This window comes from Hemiscyllium ocellatum, chromosome 12, assembly GCF_020745735.1.
Source record: "Hemiscyllium ocellatum isolate sHemOce1 chromosome 12, sHemOce1.pat.X.cur, whole genome shotgun sequence".
NCBI lineage: Eukaryota > Metazoa > Chordata > Chondrichthyes > Orectolobiformes > Hemiscylliidae > Hemiscyllium > Hemiscyllium ocellatum.
In genome coordinates, this window is record NC_083412.1 from 68,490,506 (window position 1) to 68,511,717 (window position 21,212).

At 40.6% G+C, this 21,212-nt stretch overlaps 1 protein-coding gene across 5 annotated transcripts in view; it reads right to left on the reverse strand.

Moving 5' to 3' along the window:
- Positions 1 to 15,217, reverse strand: part of LOC132820816 (NXPE family member 3-like) — a 36,046-nt gene extending 20,829 nt beyond the window's left edge. The window contains exons 1-3 of one of the 5 annotated variants that reach the window (XM_060833140.1): positions 15,181 to 15,217; positions 14,965 to 15,055; positions 6,283 to 6,459 (exon numbers count right to left, since the gene is read on the reverse strand). In XM_060833140.1, coding sequence (XP_060689123.1) covers positions 6,283 to 6,399 — 117 coding nt within the window. In that variant the 5' untranslated portion in view covers positions 6,400 to 6,459; positions 14,965 to 15,055; positions 15,181 to 15,217. The other 4 variants (XM_060833142.1, XM_060833139.1, XM_060833141.1 and 1 more) reach the window with 4 other exon arrangements.
- Positions 15,218 to 21,212: the final 5,995 nt, after the last annotated feature.

Here is a 21,212-nt window from a genome sequence, read left to right on the forward strand (position 1 = left end):
TATGATTTGGAAATGCTGGTGTTGGACTAGGGTGTCCAAAGTTAAAAATCACACAACACCAGGTTATAGTCAAACAGGTTTAATGGGAAGCACACTAGCTTTCGGAGCAACACTCCTTCATCAGGTGATTGTGGAGGGCTCAACCCTAACACATAGAATTTATAGCAAAAATTTACAGTGTGATGTAACTGAAATTATACATTGAAAAATTGATTGTCTGTTAAGCCTTTCATCTGTCAGAATACAGTGATAGTTTCACTTCTTTCATGTGTAAATGACAAAACCTTTTTTTTAAAAACATTGCATTCTTGGGTTAGCTGTTAACAATGGTGATAGCTAGACAATATGTTGTAGATTTTGCCCCCCTATGTTCTCTGTCTATGCCATGATGTTTAGATTGATTCTAATCTAAAAATTGAGATTACAGAGTTTTACATTAATTCATGCAGTTTTTGAGCTCAGAGTTCGACATGGATGCATGCAGTTTTTGAGCAAAGTACAATGTAACCCTGAAAGTACAAATTCTCCCCACAAAATATATATGTGCATGTGGGTCTTTGTGTGTGTGTGTGTGTGTCTGTCTGGGTAGGAGGTTGGGGGTTGTGAGTGTGAGAAAGTGTACGTGTGTGTAGTGAGTGCAGAGTGTCTTAAGTCTGTGAGGTGTGTGTGTGTGTGAGTGTGGGAGTGTGTGTGTGTCTGTAAGGCTGTGTGTGGGTGTCTGTGTGCGTGTCTGTGCGTATGTGTGTCCGTGTGTATGCGTGTATAGGAGTGCCTGTGTGTGTGTGAGTGTGTGTGTGTGTAGGAGTATCTGTGAGTGTGTATAGCGCAATGGTGGTCACCTGTAATGTGACATGAACCCAAGTTCCTGGTTGAGGCCCTCCCTATGGGTACCGAACTTAGCTATCAGCCTCTACTCAGCCACTTTTCTCTGCTGCCTTCCCGAAGTCCACCTTGGAGGATGGTCACCCGAAGGTCCGAGACCGAATGTCCTGGACCACTGAAGTGTTCCCCAACTGGGAGGGAACCCTCCTGTCTGTTGATTGTTGAGCAGTGCCCATTCATACGTTATCGTAGCCTTTGCTCGGTTTCCCAAATGTATCATGCCTCCAGGCATTCTTGCCTGCAACGTAAATGATAGACAACGTTGGTTGAGTCACATGAGAACCTGCCATGTACAAGATGGGAGGTGTCCCCAGCGTAATGGTGGTATCTATGCCCACACTCTGACACATCTTGCACCGCCTACCGTGATAGGGTTGTATGGAGTTGTCCTGACAGCCGGGCAGCTTGCTACGAACAATGATCTTTTTGAGGTTTGGCGGCTGTTTAAAGGCAAGTAGTGGAGGTGTGGGGAAGGTCTTGGTGAGGTGCACATCCTCATTGATAATGTGTTGCAGGTCACGAAGTACATGGCGTAATTTTTCAGCTCCTGGGAAATACTGAACAACGAAGGGTACCCTGTCGGTTGCAGCACGTGTCTGTCTCCTGAGCAGGTCATGACGGTTCTTTGCTGTGGCACGTCGGAACTGGCGGTCGATGAGTTTGGGCATCGCCGAGTACTTCCAGGTGTCCGTCACGTTCCTCCTCATCTGAGCAGATCCGGTGTACGCGTAAGGGTTATCCATAGGGGATGGCTGTTTTCATATGTTTTTGGTGGAAGCTGGAGAAGTGTAGCATTGTGAGGTTATCTGTGGGTTTGCGGTAGAGTGTGGTGCTGAGGTGTTCATCCTTGATGGAGACGCATGTAACCAAGAGTGAGACAGATAGTCGAGAGTAGTTCATGGTGAGTTTGATGGTGGGATGAAACTTGTTGATGTCATTGTGTAGTTTTATCAATGACTCCTCACCATGGATCCAAAGGAAGAAAATGTCGTCAATGTACCTGGCGTACAATGTTGGTTGGAGATCATGCATAGAGAAGAAGTCTTGTTCGAACCTGTGCATAAACATTTTGGCATACTGGCGTCCAAATTTGATCTCCATGGCTTTTCCGTGTGTCTGGATGAAGAACTGGTTGTCAAAGGTGAAGAGGTTGTGATCGAGGATAAAGCAGATGAGTTGTAGGATGGTGTTTGGAGATTGGCAGTTGTTGGTGTTGAGTACTGAGGCAGTTGCCGCGATGCCATCATTGTGGAGGATGCTGGTGTAGAGTGTAGAAACGTCCAATGTGACAAGGAATGTTCCCGATTTGACTGGCTCGTGGGTACTGAGTTTCTGTAAGAAATCCGTAGTGTTGCGACAGAAGCTGGAGACCCCTTGTACAATAGGTTTCAAGATGCCTTCCACATGTGAAAGGCGTAACAGACAATCAATTTTTCAATGTATAATTTTAGTTACATCACACTGTAAATTTTTGCTATAAATTCTGTGTGTTAGGATTGAGCCCTCCACTATCACCTGATGAAGGAGCGACACTCCGAAAGCTTCCAATTAAACCTGTTGGACTATAACCTGGCGTTGTGTCATTTTTAAGGATACCGTAGGTATAGAGCACTTTAAATAAAACGCGTATCATCCTGAATCTCATGGATCTTTGGAAAGGTGGTATCAGAACTTGAAGACCATGTTGACAGCATACTGTCAGCATTACCTGAACGATTGAGATAAAGGCATACCATTTATGCTGTTTGTCATTAGAGATGCTCCATACAAATCTACTCAGTTTACTCACTTCAAGTTAATATTCGGAAATAAAGTGAGAGGCCCTTTGAAATTAATTAAAGCAAAGTTGACAGGGCCAAAAACAGAGATCTTTCACTGAGCTTATGTATCAGAGGTGAGGGAGAGATTAAATCGAGCAGGTGAGTTAGCTAAACAGCATCTAAAGAGGGCACAGCATAGAATGAAGCAGGTGGCAGTTCAAAACACTGAGACTCGGACGCTTTCCTGAGGGGATGATGTGTTACGACTCTTACCAATGATAGGACATCACTTCAAAGCCAGGTTTAGTAGTCCCTATCAAATTGAAAAAAGGTTAAGTCAGGAGAACTATTTAGTAAAGATGCCAAATAGAAGAAACAAGTATTGGGTATGTGTGTGAATGTGTTGAAACCATATTAACCTAGAGAGAAAGAATTGGAGAAACAAGAGTTAGTTACAGCCCCGCAGAGTGAGGAATGAAATCCAGATGTTGTGGATTTTAAGATGTGTCAAAATATGTTCAAAAATGAAGAGGCCCTTGAGAGGAGCGGGATATGCAAGTATCTGTCTGAATGCAGTTGAAAGATTTGTTACTGCAGTATAAAGACATTTGTAGGAATCAGATGGGGAGGACTAATGCTATTGTACATGAAGTAGATGGAGGGAATACTGTTCTGATAAAACAACACACCTAATGGCTTAATCGATTTAAAGCCAGACAGCTTCAGAAGGAGGTGGTGGCCATGCCCAACAAGGATATCAATGAACCGACCCGGAGTGAATGGAGTTCACTGATTGTCTTAGTTCCCAAACCAGATGTGACACAACGAATTTGTGTTGATTATCAGAAATTCAATGCTGTTACAAAATCAGACTCATATCCAATACCCAGATTGGAGGACTGTATCGAGAAAGTTGGACAAGCCAGTTACATCACCAAATTGGACTTACTATGTGGTCACTGGCAGAAACCTTTATCAGAGACACCAAAATAAATTTCTGCATTTGTAACCCCAAATGGACTATATCAATTGTAATGAAGAATGCACCCACCATATTCCAATGACTCATGAACAGAGTTGTGGCTGGGTTAACAAACTATGCAGTCTATTTGGATGTGGTAGTGACCTTCAGTAATTCCTGGAAAGATCACATGGTACAGTTGGCAGAGGTCTTTGCAAGACTACGAGAAGTAAAACTGTTAATAAACTTAAACAAAACTGAATTTGCAAAAGCAGAGGTGATATTCTTGGGATATAACATCGATCATGGAAGGTTAACCCCATGGAATGCAAAGACGTAGGCCATCGAGAAATTTCCATGACAAACCTTGAAAATTCTTGGGACTCAGCGCATTCGATCAGAAGTTTGTTCCAAATCTCAGAGTGTAGTGGCACCGTTAACTGATTTGCTGAAGAAGAGCGCAAAGTTTCAGTGGACAGAACTATGCCAGGAGGCATTCAACATTTAAAAGCAATATGAACCACCCCACCAGTTTTAGCTACATCAAACTTTTCGATACCCTTCAAAGTTACCATCGATGCTAGTGACATAGGGGTTGGAACTGTACTGCTATAGGAAGATAATGTTGGGATTTAACTGATAGTTGGTTACTTTTCAAAGAAACTCAACATCCATCAGAGGAAATACTCCATGATCGAAAAAGAACTATTGAGTTTGATACTGTCCTTTCAAACTTTTAATATGTACGTCATGAACAACGTGTCAGAGACGATTGTGTACACAGATCACAATCCTCTTACATCCTTGGAATGCTTTAATGGCATGTATATGAGACTATTTCATTGGAGTCTTATGTTACAGACTTTTAATTTACAAATCGTCCATGTTGCAGGTCGTAAGAAAGTAATTGCAGATGCGTTATCGTGGATTCAACTTATAAAGTATAGATGAGATTTGTATCTATTCAATGTTGTATATATCTGGAAAGAGGAGAAAGTGAGGACTGCAGATGCTGGGGATCAGAGCTGAAAATGTGTTGCTGGAAAATTGTAGCAGGTCAGGCAGCATCCAAAGAACAGGAGACTAAGCCCTGAAGAGGGGCTTATGCCCGAAACGTCAATTCTCCTGTTCCTTGGATGGTGCCTGACCTGCTGCGCTTTTCCAGCAACACATTTATATCTGGAAAGAAGTTAATATGAACTTAAATTACAGTCATATGTATGTCACGGTAATGTAGTTAAAGAATAGAAAAAAAATGAAGTCATCTTTTCATTAGGGATGGCACAATGGCTCAGTGTTTAGCACTGCTGCCTCACAGCACCAGGGTCCCAGGTTTGATTCCAGCCTCGGATGACTGTCTGTATGGAGTTTGCACATTCTCCCTGTGTCTGCGTGGTTTCCTCCGGGTGCTCTGGTTTCCTCCCACAGTCCAAAGATGTGCAGATCAGGTGAATTGGCCATGCTAAATTGCCCCATAGTGTTAGGTCAATTAGTCAGAGGGAAATAGATCTGGGTGGGTTATGCTTCGGAGGGTCGGTGTGGACTGGTTGGGCCGAAGGGCCTGTTTGCGCACTGCAGGGAATCTAATCATTATGGTTCATTTTTTCTCAAGGGGGAGGTGTTATAAATGTGTAGGTTTGTACTGTGCCTTTAAGAGAGAGAGGAAGCTGGCAAGGACTTAGTGTGCTAAAAGATTTAAAAACATAATGTTTGTTTGACACAAATAGCTGGTGCTCTGTTGCCATGGAACAAAAAACTAATTCAAGTTCAGCCAATCCATTTAAGTTATGCTCCAGATACAAAAATCCAATCGAATTTGAGTTTTACTGTTTGGATACCATCAAACCAATGAAATAACATGATGTTTTGGGGTATAAATTTGGACATTTTGAACAGTTAGGAGGAGAACAGCAACGAGTACAAACAAACAGATTGCTAACTGAATAGCTCCCTGAAAGAAGAGAGCTATTCAGTCTCTCTATCAATAAGAAATCTGTGCAGCAGAACACCAAAGTCAACTGAGAGGAATCTATAGAGAATCTATAGTGAAGACTGTACCTGGATTTGAAATTGATTTTGCCGAAAATTTAAGAAGGAATTTATTGGACGAGTATTGTGGAGCGATAGGTAAAAGATAGGTCTAAGAGAAAGGAGCTGTCAATAGCTGTTGTTTTTCTCTTCTCTGTTGGACTTAAAGAATAAAACTGTTCATTTTTACTTTAAGTATTGAGCTCTGGGACAGTTCTTTGCTCCTCGAAATTGACTAGATTACGGCGCGAGGTAAGTTCCTCTGTGTGTCAGGTTTAAATTAGCAGAGGGGTTTACACCATGTTGTAACACAAGAGTAATCCTTCATTGTACAGCTGGTCAATATTTACTGTTGAGAAACAAACATGAACAATAGCTATCTGAGCAACATATTAGATCGAGCAGCTGCCAATGAAATTAGACCCACTGTACTGCATGTTCCTTCAGGAGAAGAGGAAATCAAAGAAAACGTGAGTGAAAGTTGGACAGAAAGGGAAATTTTAGAAGCTACAAAAAATCCCAAACCTTGTGCCATTTTCTATTTGCAACATACAGTTAGCAAAAACAAACATCATATTTTTAGACTTTGTAATTTCAAGCCTTGCTTAAATTTCAGCTTATTATGAGCATCTTCTTTATCATACTACACACCATTATGAGAATAAGGTTCAGAATTATCCACAATGATGCTGTCAGTGCCAACAATCCAAAAAGGAAATGGAATGTGGAGTAGGTCTGGGAGGAGTCTTTAGTTACTCGTTTATCCATACTTGGAGCTGATCGTTCACCAGTATTACCAATCAATCCGATTCTGTCTGTTTATTAAATCTACAATAATAACAAAAGAAAGAAAATTACTGAAAGAAACTGGAGAATATTCTTGCCATCGAAATTCATACCTAAGTTTTCAGTTTGTTTGTAAAGATACATTAACAAAGGAGCAACAATTCTGCTAAAGGCAAATAGCAGAATTACAACAAAACAGAGGACAAGAGAGAAATGAATAGAGGTAAATGCCAACTATATCAGTTACCAAGCATATGTTGCAGATGTTAGCTCATTGCTTTTATCCCATTGACATGCCAATTCAATGTTTCGCTATTTACTTAGAGTTATGAGAGCAGGAGAAGGGGAGAGAAGACTCAAATAAAACCAAACTATGGTAGATGCTGGAATCCTGAAGGAAACATGGAAACTGGTGCGGAAAACCTAGACGTCTGGCAGCATCTGGGCAGAGAGACACAGAGTTACTGTTTCAATTCTGATATGAGTTTTCTACAGAACGTCTCAATCATACATGGTCATCTCGAAACTTGATCATTTCCTCAACTTGTTTATTTAACCGAGTACAGAATCATCACTTGGATTTTTTTATATAGTGGGTATATATTAGAACCATTGACCGCTAAGAGATGTTGGTTAGATTCTCTTTCATTGTCTAGTGCTTGGTGTGGTGCAAATGTTGCAGCCACTGATCAGTGTAAATCTGGAAATTGTCCAACTCTAGCTGTATATGTACATAGACTACAATAGGACCTGAGGAGGTCCAAAAGGTGTTGAATAGTGTCCAATCAGTAGTGAACATCCCCACTTATGATCTCATAATGCAAGGAAATTCAATGACCATTACTGTACCTTTTTGACAGCGCTCATTATTTTTCTTTGACACTGTGTACTACCATGTGGATACTGTGAGGGGGCCTGTACACAACTCCCACAATGACTTCTTATCTTTTATCATTCCTTATTTCTGCCCAGACTGCTTCTATGTCCTGACTTCGTGAATTTATTTTATTCCTCTCTATTGTACTAACATCACCTTTAAATGAACAGAGCCATTCCTCTACCCTTTGTGAGCATCTTGTCTTTCCCAAATGTCCCATACACTTCAATATTCAAGTCCCAATCTAAGTCATCCTGCATCCATGTCTTACTTATAGCCACTAGATTGTGCTTATTTATCTTAATTTGTGCGACTCATTCATCTTTCTTTTCATATGCACTGCCTTAAGTTTTGTCCATTTATTATTTTTGTAACCTCTTGTCTTATATATATATCTGTATATGTGTGTGTGTGTGTGGTTTAATGGGATCCCCTCTTCATCTTCCAGGACAATGTGATAAACTCAGGGATAGCCAGCCTTTGCTAAATGCCGTTATGCAAGTGTATCTTGCCTCGGTGTGGAGACCAAAGCAGTATGCAGTAGCTGAGGATAGTCTCACCATATCCTATACAATTGTAATATTATTTATGCATATATTCCAGGTTCTTTGTAATAAAGATTGTCATATAAATTGCTTTCTAGGTTGTTTGTTACTTTGTAGCTCCATATAATTTGAGCTATTACAATGAAATATTGCCCCCATCTCCATCATATTCCTTTTCATTAGCCTCACTCCCTAGTTGAGTAGGCTCCTGTACCATAGTACCCTGGTTAGTTTTCTGATCACTCTCATCCACTCAGGTAAAATGAATCATTTTGACCTTTTGGTACGGAACCTTGGCTCTCCTTTTCCTCCTGGCTGGCGGTTATACACTCCTATTCCATGATTTGGAGATGCCGGTGTTGGACTGGGGTGTGCAATGTTAAAAATCACACAACATCAAGTTATAGTCCATCAGGTTTAATTGGAATCACTAGCTTTCGGAGCGCTGCTCCTTCATCAGGTGGTTGTTGGACTATAACCTGGTGTTGTGTGATTTCTAACCTCTAATTCCAGATGACAAATTGAATCTGAGCCAATTCTTAATCTTTAGTGTTTAATTCCCTCTTGGAACAAAGTTTAAGGTAACTTTCCCTCTTTATGATACCATGTAATCTCCGAACCTCATTCTCTAAGTTACAATTCCGATCTAGTGTTCATTACACTGTAAGCATTGCTGCGGATGTGATTTCCGAGGATTGCAGTGCTCTCAACAATATCCCACATAAAACTATAGTTTGATTGCAGAAGATCGCCATTCAGCCCATTTGCTTTGTGCCATCTCGACAACTTTCCCTTTATCCCAACATTTTTCTGCGATTTAGATGGCTGTGCAATTCCATCTTGGTTCCACATTATTCTCGATTTTGAGGGTCCATATACAACCACTATTATCATTTTCTGCCCTATGGTATTTCTTCGCTCAGCTCATACACATTCTACTTCATCAGAGTGAATATCTTTCCTCATAACTGCATTAATTTCCTTTCTAATCACCAGTGCTACCCATCTCCTTTCCCTTTCTGTCTGCCATTTAAAAGTAAAAACCCCTGGATATTCACTTCCCATTCCTTTCAACCATGTCTCTACAACACCCACTAGATCATACCCATTTACAGTAGTTCTATTTGCATCCCTAAATCCAGACACCAGATCTTAAGGCTTGTCTTTTTAGTATTCTTAGTCCTGTTCACAATGGCCCTGCTTGATTCCAGCCTTTGAAATCTCTTCATATCACCTTTCATATTTCCCATTTTCTCCTCTGTTTAGTCCTTATTTCCGGGTTATTTATATCCCTGTCTTGGATTTTATCTTTCAGTTTAAACCTCCCTAACTACATTCTCAAATACTTTCTTGAGGGAATCAGTTCTGATCTTGTTCAGGGACATTCTATTTAGAATGTACGTTCCTCAGAACAATCCTAATGCCTTAGGAATCTGAAACACACACTGTCACCACGTCTCCAGTAGAGTGTTCATCTGATTTATCCTGCTGTTTCTGCTCTGATTAGTAAGTGGCATTGAAAGTAATTCTGAGACCACTACCTTTGAGGTCCTATTTTTTAACTTGCTTCTTAACATCGTCTATTCTGCTGTTTGAAACACATCCTTTTTATTACTTCAGTCAGCATGACCAATGTGTACCATGACCACTAACTGTTCACCCTTCGATTACTGAATGCCCTCTAGATGTACTGAGACATGACTCTAGCACAAGGGAGGCATCCTGGAGTCTCACTTTTGGCAACAAAACTGTCTGTTCTTCTTACTTTTAAATTCCCTATTACTACTACATTTCTCTTTTCCGTGCATCGCAGTTTAAACTCAAATAATAATAATGATAATAATAATAATTAACAATTCTAGGGCCCATCTGCCCTGGAACTCTGAACCAATGGCTACAATAGTACTATGAAATGATATTTTAAAGTCAATTGTGAATTGATTAAAAATTGCAAGTCTTTGCGCATGTTAGTAGCTCATTATGGGTAGGGCAGGATGTCAAACTGATTCTACAAGTTTATCATGTATGTGAAATAGAACATAGAACATAGAACAGAGAAAAATACAGCACAGTACGGGCCCTTTGGCCCTCGATGTTGCGCCGACCCAAGCCCACCTAACTACACTAGCCCACTATTCTCCATATGCCTATCCAATGCCCGTTTAAATGCTCATAAAGAGGGAGAGTCCACCACTGCTACTGGTAGGGCATTCCATGAACTCACGACTCACTGAGTAAAGAATCTACCCCTAACATCTATCTTATACCTACCTCCCCTTAATTTAAAGCTGTGCCCCCTCATAATAGCTGACTCCATACGTGGAAAAAGGTTCTCATGGTCAACCCTATCTAAACCCCTAATCATCTTGTACACCTCTATCAAGTCACCCCTAAACCTTCTTTTCTCCAATGAAAACAGCCCCAAAGTGCCTCAGCTTTTCCTCATACCATCTTCCTACCATACCAGGCAACATCCTGGTAAACCTCCTCTGCACCCGTTCCAGTGCCTCCACATCCTTCCTTTAGTATGGCGACCAAATGTTGTGGATTGTAATAGAAAATGTGCTGCCTTTCCTTTTACACTCATTTAGAATGATCTAAGCTATTGAAATCCTCACTAATTCTATTTCTGGCACCAAAGTATGAGGTTGAGCTCACATTCTTTCTATGCCTGTGACCATGATGGAGGATCAACGTTTTCACTCTTGAAATGTTGAAAGTTCTTATTTAAAAATTGAATGCGAGTAAAACTCAGCAGTTTTGACCACACCCGTGAGGACAGAAAGAGTTCATCTGAGTTTCATCTGGAGCTCCTTTTGAGATGCTTATCTTGCAATACCATGCATGTTTCAGACGAAAGTCAGCATCAGGGTCAGACTTGATCATGCAGAAAAACACAAATTAGCTAATGTAAATGTTTAGAGCAAATGTTTTTTTTTCTAGGCTCACTCCACAACTGAACACAATATATTTTAAATGTGACCAGGTTGTGTGCCAGATCAAATTATACATGTTTCACAGGGTTTGAGCTTTAGGGAGATGCTGAATAGACTGGGGCTATTTTCCTTGGAGTGCCGGAGGCTGAGGGATGACCTTAGAGAGGGTTATAAAATCATGAGGGACATGGATAGGGGAAATAGATGTCTTTTCCCGGGAATGGAGGAGTCGAAAACTAGAGGGCATAGGTTTAAGATGAGAGGGGAAAGAATTAAAAGGAACTTACGGGATAAATTTTTAACACAAAGGGTGGTGCATGTATAGAGTGAGCTGCCGGAGAAAGTGGTGGAGGCTGGCAAAATTATGACATTTAAAAGGCACCTGGCTGGGCATATGAATAGGAAGGGTATAGAGGGATATGTGACAAATGCTGGTAAATGGGATTCAATTTATTTAGGATGCATGGTTGGTCAGGATGAATTGGACTGAATGGTCCATTTCTGTCTTGCATATCTTTATGACTCTACAACTGTAAATCTTTTCTCAACCATCTCCAGTTTAGTAATATCCTTCTTATAACAGGGCAATCAGAACTGCACACAGTACTCCAGAAAAGGCCCCACATGTCTTGTACAACCGCAGCATGTCATTCCAATTCCGATACTCAAAGGACTAAGCAATGAAGACAAGTATGCTAAATGCCTTCTTAACCACCCTGTTGACCAGTGATGCAAATATCAAAGAATTATGTACCTGAACCCTGAGGTTTCTCTGATCAAAAGACTACCAATGGCCCTATCATTACAGCACAACCTCAATTACCTGAACATCAATTATCCAAATTTCGGATTATCCAAACAAGATCTCAAGGTCCTGCAAAAATGACATGAGACAACACAACATTCAGTTATCAGTTAAAGCACCCTATGGTGTGCATTGCCAGATGACCGAGAAATGTTTGATAACCAGTACACAAGTCACCACTTGTTTACAACAAAATTTATCTGAACAATCAGTTATCTGAACAAAGTACTCCCTGCCTGTCTCGTTCGGATAATCAAGGTTGTCCTGTAATTGCATCGTTTTAGATAATGAACAATGTATTTTTATTAACACAAAAAATTGCTTAAGCCAAGAGCTGGTGGAAATCGGACTAAGTTTCAGACAGATGATAACCAAAAAGAGAGACATGTCCAGAGTTTTTTTTAACAATAATTTGTGGAATGTGTGTGTTGCTGACTGGCCAGTATTCATTGCTCATCCTTAGTTGCCTTTGAGAAGATGGTGATGAGCTGCTACCTTGAACCACAGCAGACCACCTGCTGTGGGTTGATTCACAATACACAGAAGGAGGGAATTCCATGGTTTGGACCCAGTGACAGTGAAGGAAAGGCAATATATGGCATCGGTGGAAAGGAGTAGGAATGCAGTCTCACATAAACAGAACCCTGGATCAAGGAATGCCCAAAAAATTTGAATGCCTCAATCAGGCTGTCAACTATCATGATGACACTAAGGATTCCTAATCTCATTTTAGGGTAAGACTTGTATACTTAATAGTAACGTCCTGGTCAGTTTTGCTGAAAAAGAAGAGACCTTGCTGTGCCAGTTCATAGTTCCTTGAAAGTGGAGTCACAGTTAGATAAGATAGCGTTTTGTATGTTTGTCTGTACTGGTCAGTGCATTGAGTATAGGAATTGGGAAGCCATATTACATTTGAACAAGCTTTGATTAGGCCACATTTGGAATATTGTGTGCGGTTCTGGTCTCCTTCCTATCGGATGGACGTTGTGAAACTTGAAAGGGTTCAGAAAAGATTTACAAGGATATTGCCAGGGTTGGAGAATTTGAGCTATAGGGAGAGGCTGAAAGCACTGTCCTAATGAGAAACTGCAAATGTACCATTCGGGTCTGACAGAAGGGTATAAAAATTGAATGTGCGGGGAATTATTCAAGCAGAGGATAGGATAGGAAAGAGGATAGCCTGATCAACTATCAAAATGAGTTACAGAACAGGATGATTTGAGCAGCCAATCTTATCCCTAAGAAACCGAGCAACATGATTTTATATATACACAGCAGCAGACACCTTCACGAGGAGCTTAAATTGACATTAATTTATACACAAACCGGTATGGATTAATAAGAATGATACTTCTGTTCTCATCCTATCTGCTGTTGTTCTCAGACAAGTCAGACCACAGACTCGACCCCGGCTTAATAGACAATAAACCGGTTTGTTTTAATTTTAATGAAGTGAAATGATCTTCTGCTGAAACATCGGCCTGTGATACTGCAAATTTAGCTTTAACAAAGAAACAGAAGAGTATTAACAAAGGCAATGAAGATCAAAAGAAGAATAAATCAAACAATCTACTTATAAATTCAAAGATTGTTAAATACACATTAACCCCAAAACATACTTTTGGAAATTGAAAAGAAAGGAAAAGTGCTGCTTTACACAAGAAGTTCTGAAGAAGTTGCTGAATTCACTTTCTCTCTCTTCACAGATACTGCTAAACTTGCTGAGTTTTCCAGCCATTTCTGTTCACTTCCGGCACAACTGCTATGTAATGAAGTGGAGAGTGTGTTGCTGGGAAAGCACGGCAGGTCAGGCAGCATCCGAGGAGCAGGAGAATTGACATTCGTGATGAAGGGCTTATGCCTGAAACGCCGATTTTCCTGTTGCTCAGATGCTGCCTGACCTGCTGTGCTTTTCCAGCACCACACTCTCCACTCTGATCTCCAGCATTTGCAGTCCTTGCTTTCTCCTGCATTTTAATGAAACAAGAGTCACTTCTGGTGGAAAGACCGATAGCATTCAAAGAGAAATTCCAACGTAATTGTGTGTAATGACATCTCCAAACAGATTGATTTGAAAATATCACCCTACACTGCGCCCACTTCCTCTTTAACAACCAGCAGAGGTAGTGCTACTACCACCTGCTGTATGCTAACATTTCTGAACAGGATGATTCGATAATATATGAACAATCTAGCAGCGAAGGCTAGTTGCATGCAGAAGCCAGAACAGGGCACATGACTCTCGACATGACTCTATCCTCATTAAGAGATATACTCCCAAAGTGTAGCAGGATTAAACCAACACATCTTTTAACGTAAAGTTCCTACAAACGGGCCATTTCCACAATAACCTCCCAGCTGCTGGCGACAGGTTAAAAAATAACTAAACCTGAAAATAATTTTAAAATTAATTGAGCACAATGTATTTTAATGACCCATCTCATATCAACATTGCTGGCTGGCCAACATTATCCAGAGTTGACTCAAAGAAATAGTTACTCCGCTCACAGTGTAATTGAGGTGTACGTTCCTCAACATTATTAACGATTCGGCTTGTCCTTATTTGTTCCCTTCTGTTTAAACTCTTCCATTTCTGAATTAATTCTCATGAATTTATTGAGAAAACCAATTCACCATTTTTAAAGGTAGTAACATTTTTCACTTCGATAATTTTTGAAAGTGTACATAGTCACAACTGGGAAGGATTGACCTGCCCCACGGATCTTTTTCACATCTACACCAGCTTTCCAACAGATTTCGTTCTGTTCTGAAGAGGGGTCACGGGGATCGAAACGCTGACTCTGCTTTCTCTGCACAGATGACACCAAACCTGCAGAGTTTCTCTTGCAATTTTTGTTCCAGTTTCCCATTTCCTTCTCACTTCTTTCACTCTCCTGGATTCAATCTATTAATGTACACTGCTCAGAGTTTGGTTTTTCAGAGTACATTCAGTTCTGTCAAAACACTCCGATAAATGAATTCAGAATTGCTGTACGTCAGTAACCAATTTATACAAATTGATTCATAAGACCATAAGATTCCTGCTGATGGTGGACCCAGCAGTTCCGCGTCCCTCATTGAGATCCACACCAGCACTTACCGCTGTGTGATGAGTTTTGCTTTTCGCCCGAGGGAGAGCAGGCTCCACTCCGATCGATGTCGATGGGAAAGTCGGTGGGATATGCAATGTTCATAAAGTGTAAACCATTAGAAGATAATAGTTATCACACGAAGGATTCCCGAAGTCATAAACCTATTATTATCCGTTCAAAGTTGTATATCTGCTGGTATATCTCTCATTCACAGAAAGAAACGGAAATACACTTCAACACAAACTAAAAGAAGATTTTGAGGCATTCTACCCATTTTGAAAAAGCTGCTTACTTTGCGTTTACTCAGGAGCCCACGGCGACATACCGTTCAGGGAGAGAACGAATCCGAGGAAGAAACCTGGCAAATGTTTGCTCAAGAAGAACTTGTATAAAATAAAAGGAAAATTGCTGAATAAACTCTGCTCTATGGCATGGTCAAACAATAAATATGTAAATGAGTAAGTGTTATTTTCACAAGTTGTGGTTATGGCAGGCTGAGCATTGTTACCTGGGCTATGGCATTGATCTTATAAAGGAGCTGGCTGGAACCTCAAGGAAAGTGACTCGGTGTGAAAAGGTGGGTACCTATTTTGTGTCTTGCGTAATCATCGTGCATAAACCAATTTAGAGTTAGTGAAGGAATTTTGTTGGGGTGTAGTCACTGTTTCAGTTAATGTCTGACACTGCTGCATGGTTGGGCGGGAATAAATGTCGCAGTATCATGTTGATGGGGCAATCCAATTATAAGGGCAACAGATTCTGGGGCAACAAACAAGACTCCAGATGATATGTTACCTCCCTGGTTCTCCAGTCAAGGACATTTCAGAGCAGTTACAGGATATTCTGAGATGAGAGGGTGAACAGCCAGTGGTCATGGTACACATCAGTAACAAACAGATGTTGGACTGATTCAATACATATTTTTCCTTCTATCCTCAGAAAGGAGGATGCCTCAACATTGCAAATATGTTGTGGAAAACAGAGTATAGTGATAAGGTGGAACCGTTGGAAATCAGTAGTACTAGGGAAATGGTTTTGGGAAATTGTTGGGATTAATGTCCAATAAATTCTCCAGGCTGAATAATTCAGTCCTCAGAAGTAGCCTGAAAAATGATGCTTTGGTGGTCATCTTTCAAAATTCTTATGGATTGGGGGCTAGCTAATGTGACCTCTCAATTTTGAAAATGAAGTCGAGAGAAAACAGGGAACAACAAGCCACTTGGCCTGACATTGATAGTGGGGAAAGTGCTAAAGTCCATTATAAAAGATTCAGTGGCTGAGTACTTGGAAAACAGGGAGAGGGTCAGACACAGTCAGAATGGACTTTGGATAGGGAAGTCATGTTTGACAAATTTACTGGAATCTTTCAATGATTTAACGCATGGATTTGATAAGGGGAAGCCAGTGAATGTGGTTTACTTGAAGTTTCAGAAGGCTTACAATAATGTCCAATAAAAGAGGTTCACAAGTAATATTAGAACACATGTGATTGGCTGTAGTGTACGGATATGAAGAGAGAACTGGAAGGCAGATAGAAAACAAAAAGCAGGAATAAATTAAGCTTTTTCCAAGTGGAAAGTACTGAATCATGGAGTAACACAGAACAGTGTTTGATCTATGTTGGAGTTGTGAGACCGATTTCTTACATGATTTAAGATTCTTTTCTAACTCCCTGATGTAATCCATTTCAGACATTGTGAGCACTTTGGTAACTGGAGGATTATTTAAAGCTTCATTTACTTCCATTGGTGTTTCAAATAATAGACAATATTATTCCAACTTCTGAGTAGTGGTTCAACAGGGCACAATTACTACTAATGGTGATTACAGTAGCTGTTATTGCATTTCCAGCAGATGTTTGGTTAAATAAGCAGGCCACTTTAGCTCTTGATCTTCTTCAAAAGGATGATTTGTCCTAAAACAGATCGCAGGGACTTGCATAACAACACTGCCCAAATTCAAGTGTTCAGGATGATCTAAATCTATTAAATGGTGTTGAGGAGCTGGTGTTGGACTGGGGTGGACAAAGTTAAAAATCACACACAACACCAGGTTATAGTGTTCTGAAAGCTAGTGCTTCCAAATAAACCTGTTGGATTATAACCTGGTGTTGTGTGATTTTTAACTCTCTTAAATGGAGTAGTGGGTTTCTCCTCTTTGACTATATCCTGAAAGGGCAAACCAAGATTCAGAATTCTCTGCAGTGGTTTTTCACCTTCATCTATGGCACCTCTTTTTCCCACCATTTGTAGCTTTGCCTTTGAGAGAGTGAAGAGTCTGCATTTGCATTCTGGAATCCTAGTATAGAATGTCTGCAGTTCAAAGTAAGGTCTGTTATTTTGACAGGGTATTCAGTGTTTCTGGAATATACATTTTCTGGATTCTCATTTTCTCATTTCTGAAGGCTTCCCATTTTACAGTCGTCCCTTTACCTCTGAACATCTGCTCCCAATCAGCTTTTGAAAGTTCTTGCCAAATACAGTCAAAATTGGCCTTTCTGCAATTTAGAAATTCAAATTTTAGATCTGGTCTACCCTTTTCCATCACCATGTTAAAACTAATAGAATTATGGTCGCTGGCCCCAAAGTTCTCCCGCATTGACATCTCAGTCACTTGTCCTGCCTTGTTTCCCAAGAGTAGTTCAAGTTTTGCACCTTCTCTAGCAGAAGAGGTTCTTGTAAACACTTAACAAATTTCTCTCCCTTAACACTATAGCGGTCCCAGTCAATGTTTGGAAGGTTTAAATGCCCTACCATAACCATCCTATTATTCCTACAGATGGCTGAGTTCTCCTTGCAAGTTTGTTTCTCAATTCCCCTCTGGCTTTTAGGGGGTCTGTAATACAATCTCAATAAGATGATCATCCCTTTCTTATTTCTCAGTTTCACCCAAATAACCTCCCTGGATGTATTTCTGGGAATATCCTCCCTCAGTACAGCTGTAATACTATCCCTGACCAAAAACTCCACTCCCCCTCCTCTCTTGCCTCCCTTTCTATCCTTCCAGCAACATTTGTTATCCTGGAACATTAAGCTGCCAGTCCTGCCCATCCCTGAGCCATGTTTCTGTAATTGCTATGGTATCCCAGTCCCATGTTCCTAACCATGCCCTGAGTTCATCTGCCTTCCCTGAAACGTCCCTTGCATTGAAATAAATGCAGTTTCACTTACGTATCCTACCTTGCCCCTGCCTGCCCTGACTGTTTGACTCACTTCTGTTCTTAACTGTACCAGTCCTAGATTGATCTCTTTCCTCATTATTTCCCTGGGTCCCAGCTGCTCCCAAAATATATTTCCCATTGAATTCCATTGACTTCAATATTGTTAGGCCCTGTGATAACATAGTCATTAGAAAACTGATTACAGGAACAGTCGCTTTCTCCTCACCTAGGCTTTGTGAGTCTGGAGCTGCTTGGTTGCAGTAAAACCCAAACTCAATATTAGGAAATAAATGGTTGCTGAGTATGTGGAGCTTGTTACTTGCCCTCACAATTTGCCTATCATGATCCAACCCATGATCTATCAGTTGCCAGGTTAAAATCATAGAATCCCTACAGTGCTAAAAGAGACCATTTGGCCCATTGGGTCTGCATCAGCCCTCTGAAGAGCAAGCCACCCAGACCCAGGCCCTTACCATACCTCTATAACCCTGCATTCACATCCCCAGACACTACAGGACAATATAGCAGTGGCAATCCACCCAACCTGCACATTTTTGGACTGTGGGAGGAAACCAGAGCCCCTGGTGGAAACCCATACAGGCAGTCACCACAAGGCTGGAATTGGACCTGAGCCCCTGGCACTGTGAGAGCTACCCACTGAGCCACTGTGTTTTCCACATTGATGAGTAGGAAGAAGTGCATCACTGAAGGCCATACTTAAGGAAGGAGGGGAAAAGAAGCTGCAACATAGGAAATCCTTTCTGCCCAGGTTATATTTCAATTATGACCCTCGTGACTTAAACCCAAAACCCATACTCAGTATCAGTACCGAATTTCTGGCCATACCTCTGTCAATGTTACCTCATCATTTTGATTACAATGCAAATAAAGACTATCACAAAAATACAGACTCAAAACCAAAATCATCTCATAAACCAGTTCACATTCACAGGCAGGTAAACTAATTACTTTGTAAATTCCAATCATGGTGTGATGTGCTCACTGACTTTTGTGTCTCTGGGGTTTTCCTGGTCAGCTATGAACATCTCTCCTCCTTTCCACTGAGATCATCAGCACAGCACATTGGAAAACCTGGGAACTCAAACTCTCTCACATTCAGCCATTCTTTTCTTTGTCTCAGAACAAATTGAGCTGAGAAAGTGAATTTCGATTGTGATGTGGATTTTGCCTCCAGTGGGGTATTTGTATCTGATGTGACAATGCTTGTGTTAATTTCTATAACATAAGTACTAAACTTGGGTAATGCAGTACTGAAAATTTCAATAGACACTTATTACACCTCCTGATACATGCAAATATTACAGCCACAGGAACTTCAGTTTGTTTTCTAATGTTAAGCTGTGTAGTCACAATGAGTAGCACACTTTCACCAATGTTTCCTACATTGATCCTGCCCAGGTATGTTGGCTTCCAAAACCGTTATTTCCTCAGACCACATGCTGTGATAAAGTAATGGCATTACTTTTAAAGGATTGTTTAATACATGCTGTCAGATGTAATTTCACATGCAAAAACTTCAAAAAATTATCCCAACTGATATACATAATTCTACATATAAAAATGGGTCAATTCAACAATTATAAAACCTGGTAAAACAGAGGTTATAAGGCTAACAATTGAAACTTTGCTATTAAGGTTTGGAGATTTGACAATGCATTCTGTTCTGTTGATTATGTGTCTATCTGCAGGCTAATATGTTGTCCACAGCTGCTTTTGGTCAACACCTTAGTTTTCTTGCTGCTGCTGAGACTCAACACCACTGACCAATCATCATTCTCAGAGCACACACTTCATGCTTAATTCATATGTTGCTCTTTGGACTGAGCTATCTTTTGTACCTTCACCATGATCAGGAGCATCTTCAAATGATCTGGACTTATTGCATATTATATAAAATTGTACTGGTATCCAAATATATGTGCCGACACCAATGTGACCAGAAGTGCACTGGTTGATCAAGAGGTCCACATAATCAATGCAAAAGCATGTTCTCAGCAATAGGGATGTAATGCAGGGGTCATACACATCACTGTCATACTTTATTTGCAGCATAAATCAGTGAAATAATAATGCAGAGTGTCTTCTCACTCGCATCCCCAGCTGACATTATGGAGATCGTGAAAATGCAATAAGGTTTGCTGTGTTTGAGCTGTATAATTTCTGCCAGTTTCTCAAGTGTTTATCTCCGTCCGTAAAGTGCTGACTAAGACAAAGTTTGCTGTATTTCTTTTTCTGCTTCACACTCTTTGCACCGTGTAAAGTAATTCTCTCACAAAAACTGAATTTGCTGAAAAGGCTCTGCAGGTCTAGCAACATCTATGAAGAGAAATCACAGTTAACATGTCAGGTTGATTAACTTTTCCTCAGAATAACAGTCCTCTACCTGGTCATCATCACGTATCTCTTTCATTCCTTCATCTCTGAAGAAAAATGCCTGTATCTCGGAATGGATGGACAACTGGTTGCTGGGCATACTCATTCACTTTTGCCTTCTGAGCATAAGTTGTGCTGGGGATGGCAGTCCTTTCACCATTGGTGTTGCATGAAAAGACAGCAATACAATGCTAGAATGTTGATTTGTTGCTCAACAATTTATGATCATTGGTTTCATAGAATATAGCATTCATTCTGCTGGTCTGTTTAAAGAAGGATTGTGAGGTAATATTGTAATATCAGTTGTGAATGATCTGCGATCCATTGTCAAACATAATCTATTCCTCAATACTAAATAATCAGAAAATAGCAGCCATCATGTTATGTGGCTTAGCAATTGACACAATTGAGTGGCTTGCGAGGCCTTTTCAGAGGGCACTTGAAAGTCACATTGCTGTGGGTCTGGAGTCACATATAGGCCAGACCATGTGAGGATGGCAGATTTCCTTCCCTGGCGGACATTAGTGAGCTGGATTAACTTTTCCTGACAACTGACAGTGGTTATCAGTGGATTCTTAATTCCAGATATTTTGTTTTAATTGAATTCAAACTCCACCATCTGCCATGGCATGATTTGGACTACCAAAATATTAACTGAGTTTCTGGATTAAAAGTCTCATGATATTACTACCAGGCCATGTCCTCCCCAGCACATGGACTGCAGCAACACAAGAAGGCAGCAGCTCACTCCCACTTTTTCAAGGGCTACTCAGGATGGACAACAAACACTGGCTAGTCAGCAATGCCCAGGTACCATGAGTGAATAAAAAAGCTGTTGAAGAATGTAAAGCTTAGAGAAGTAACTTGTCACAAGATGGAAGCTTCCCTATGTACTGTGAGTAAGTTAGTTATTAGTTTTAGTGTAAATAGTGGATGGATCAGGTTGTGGATGTAAACATTCCCTCTGCCGGTGGAGTTTTTACGTT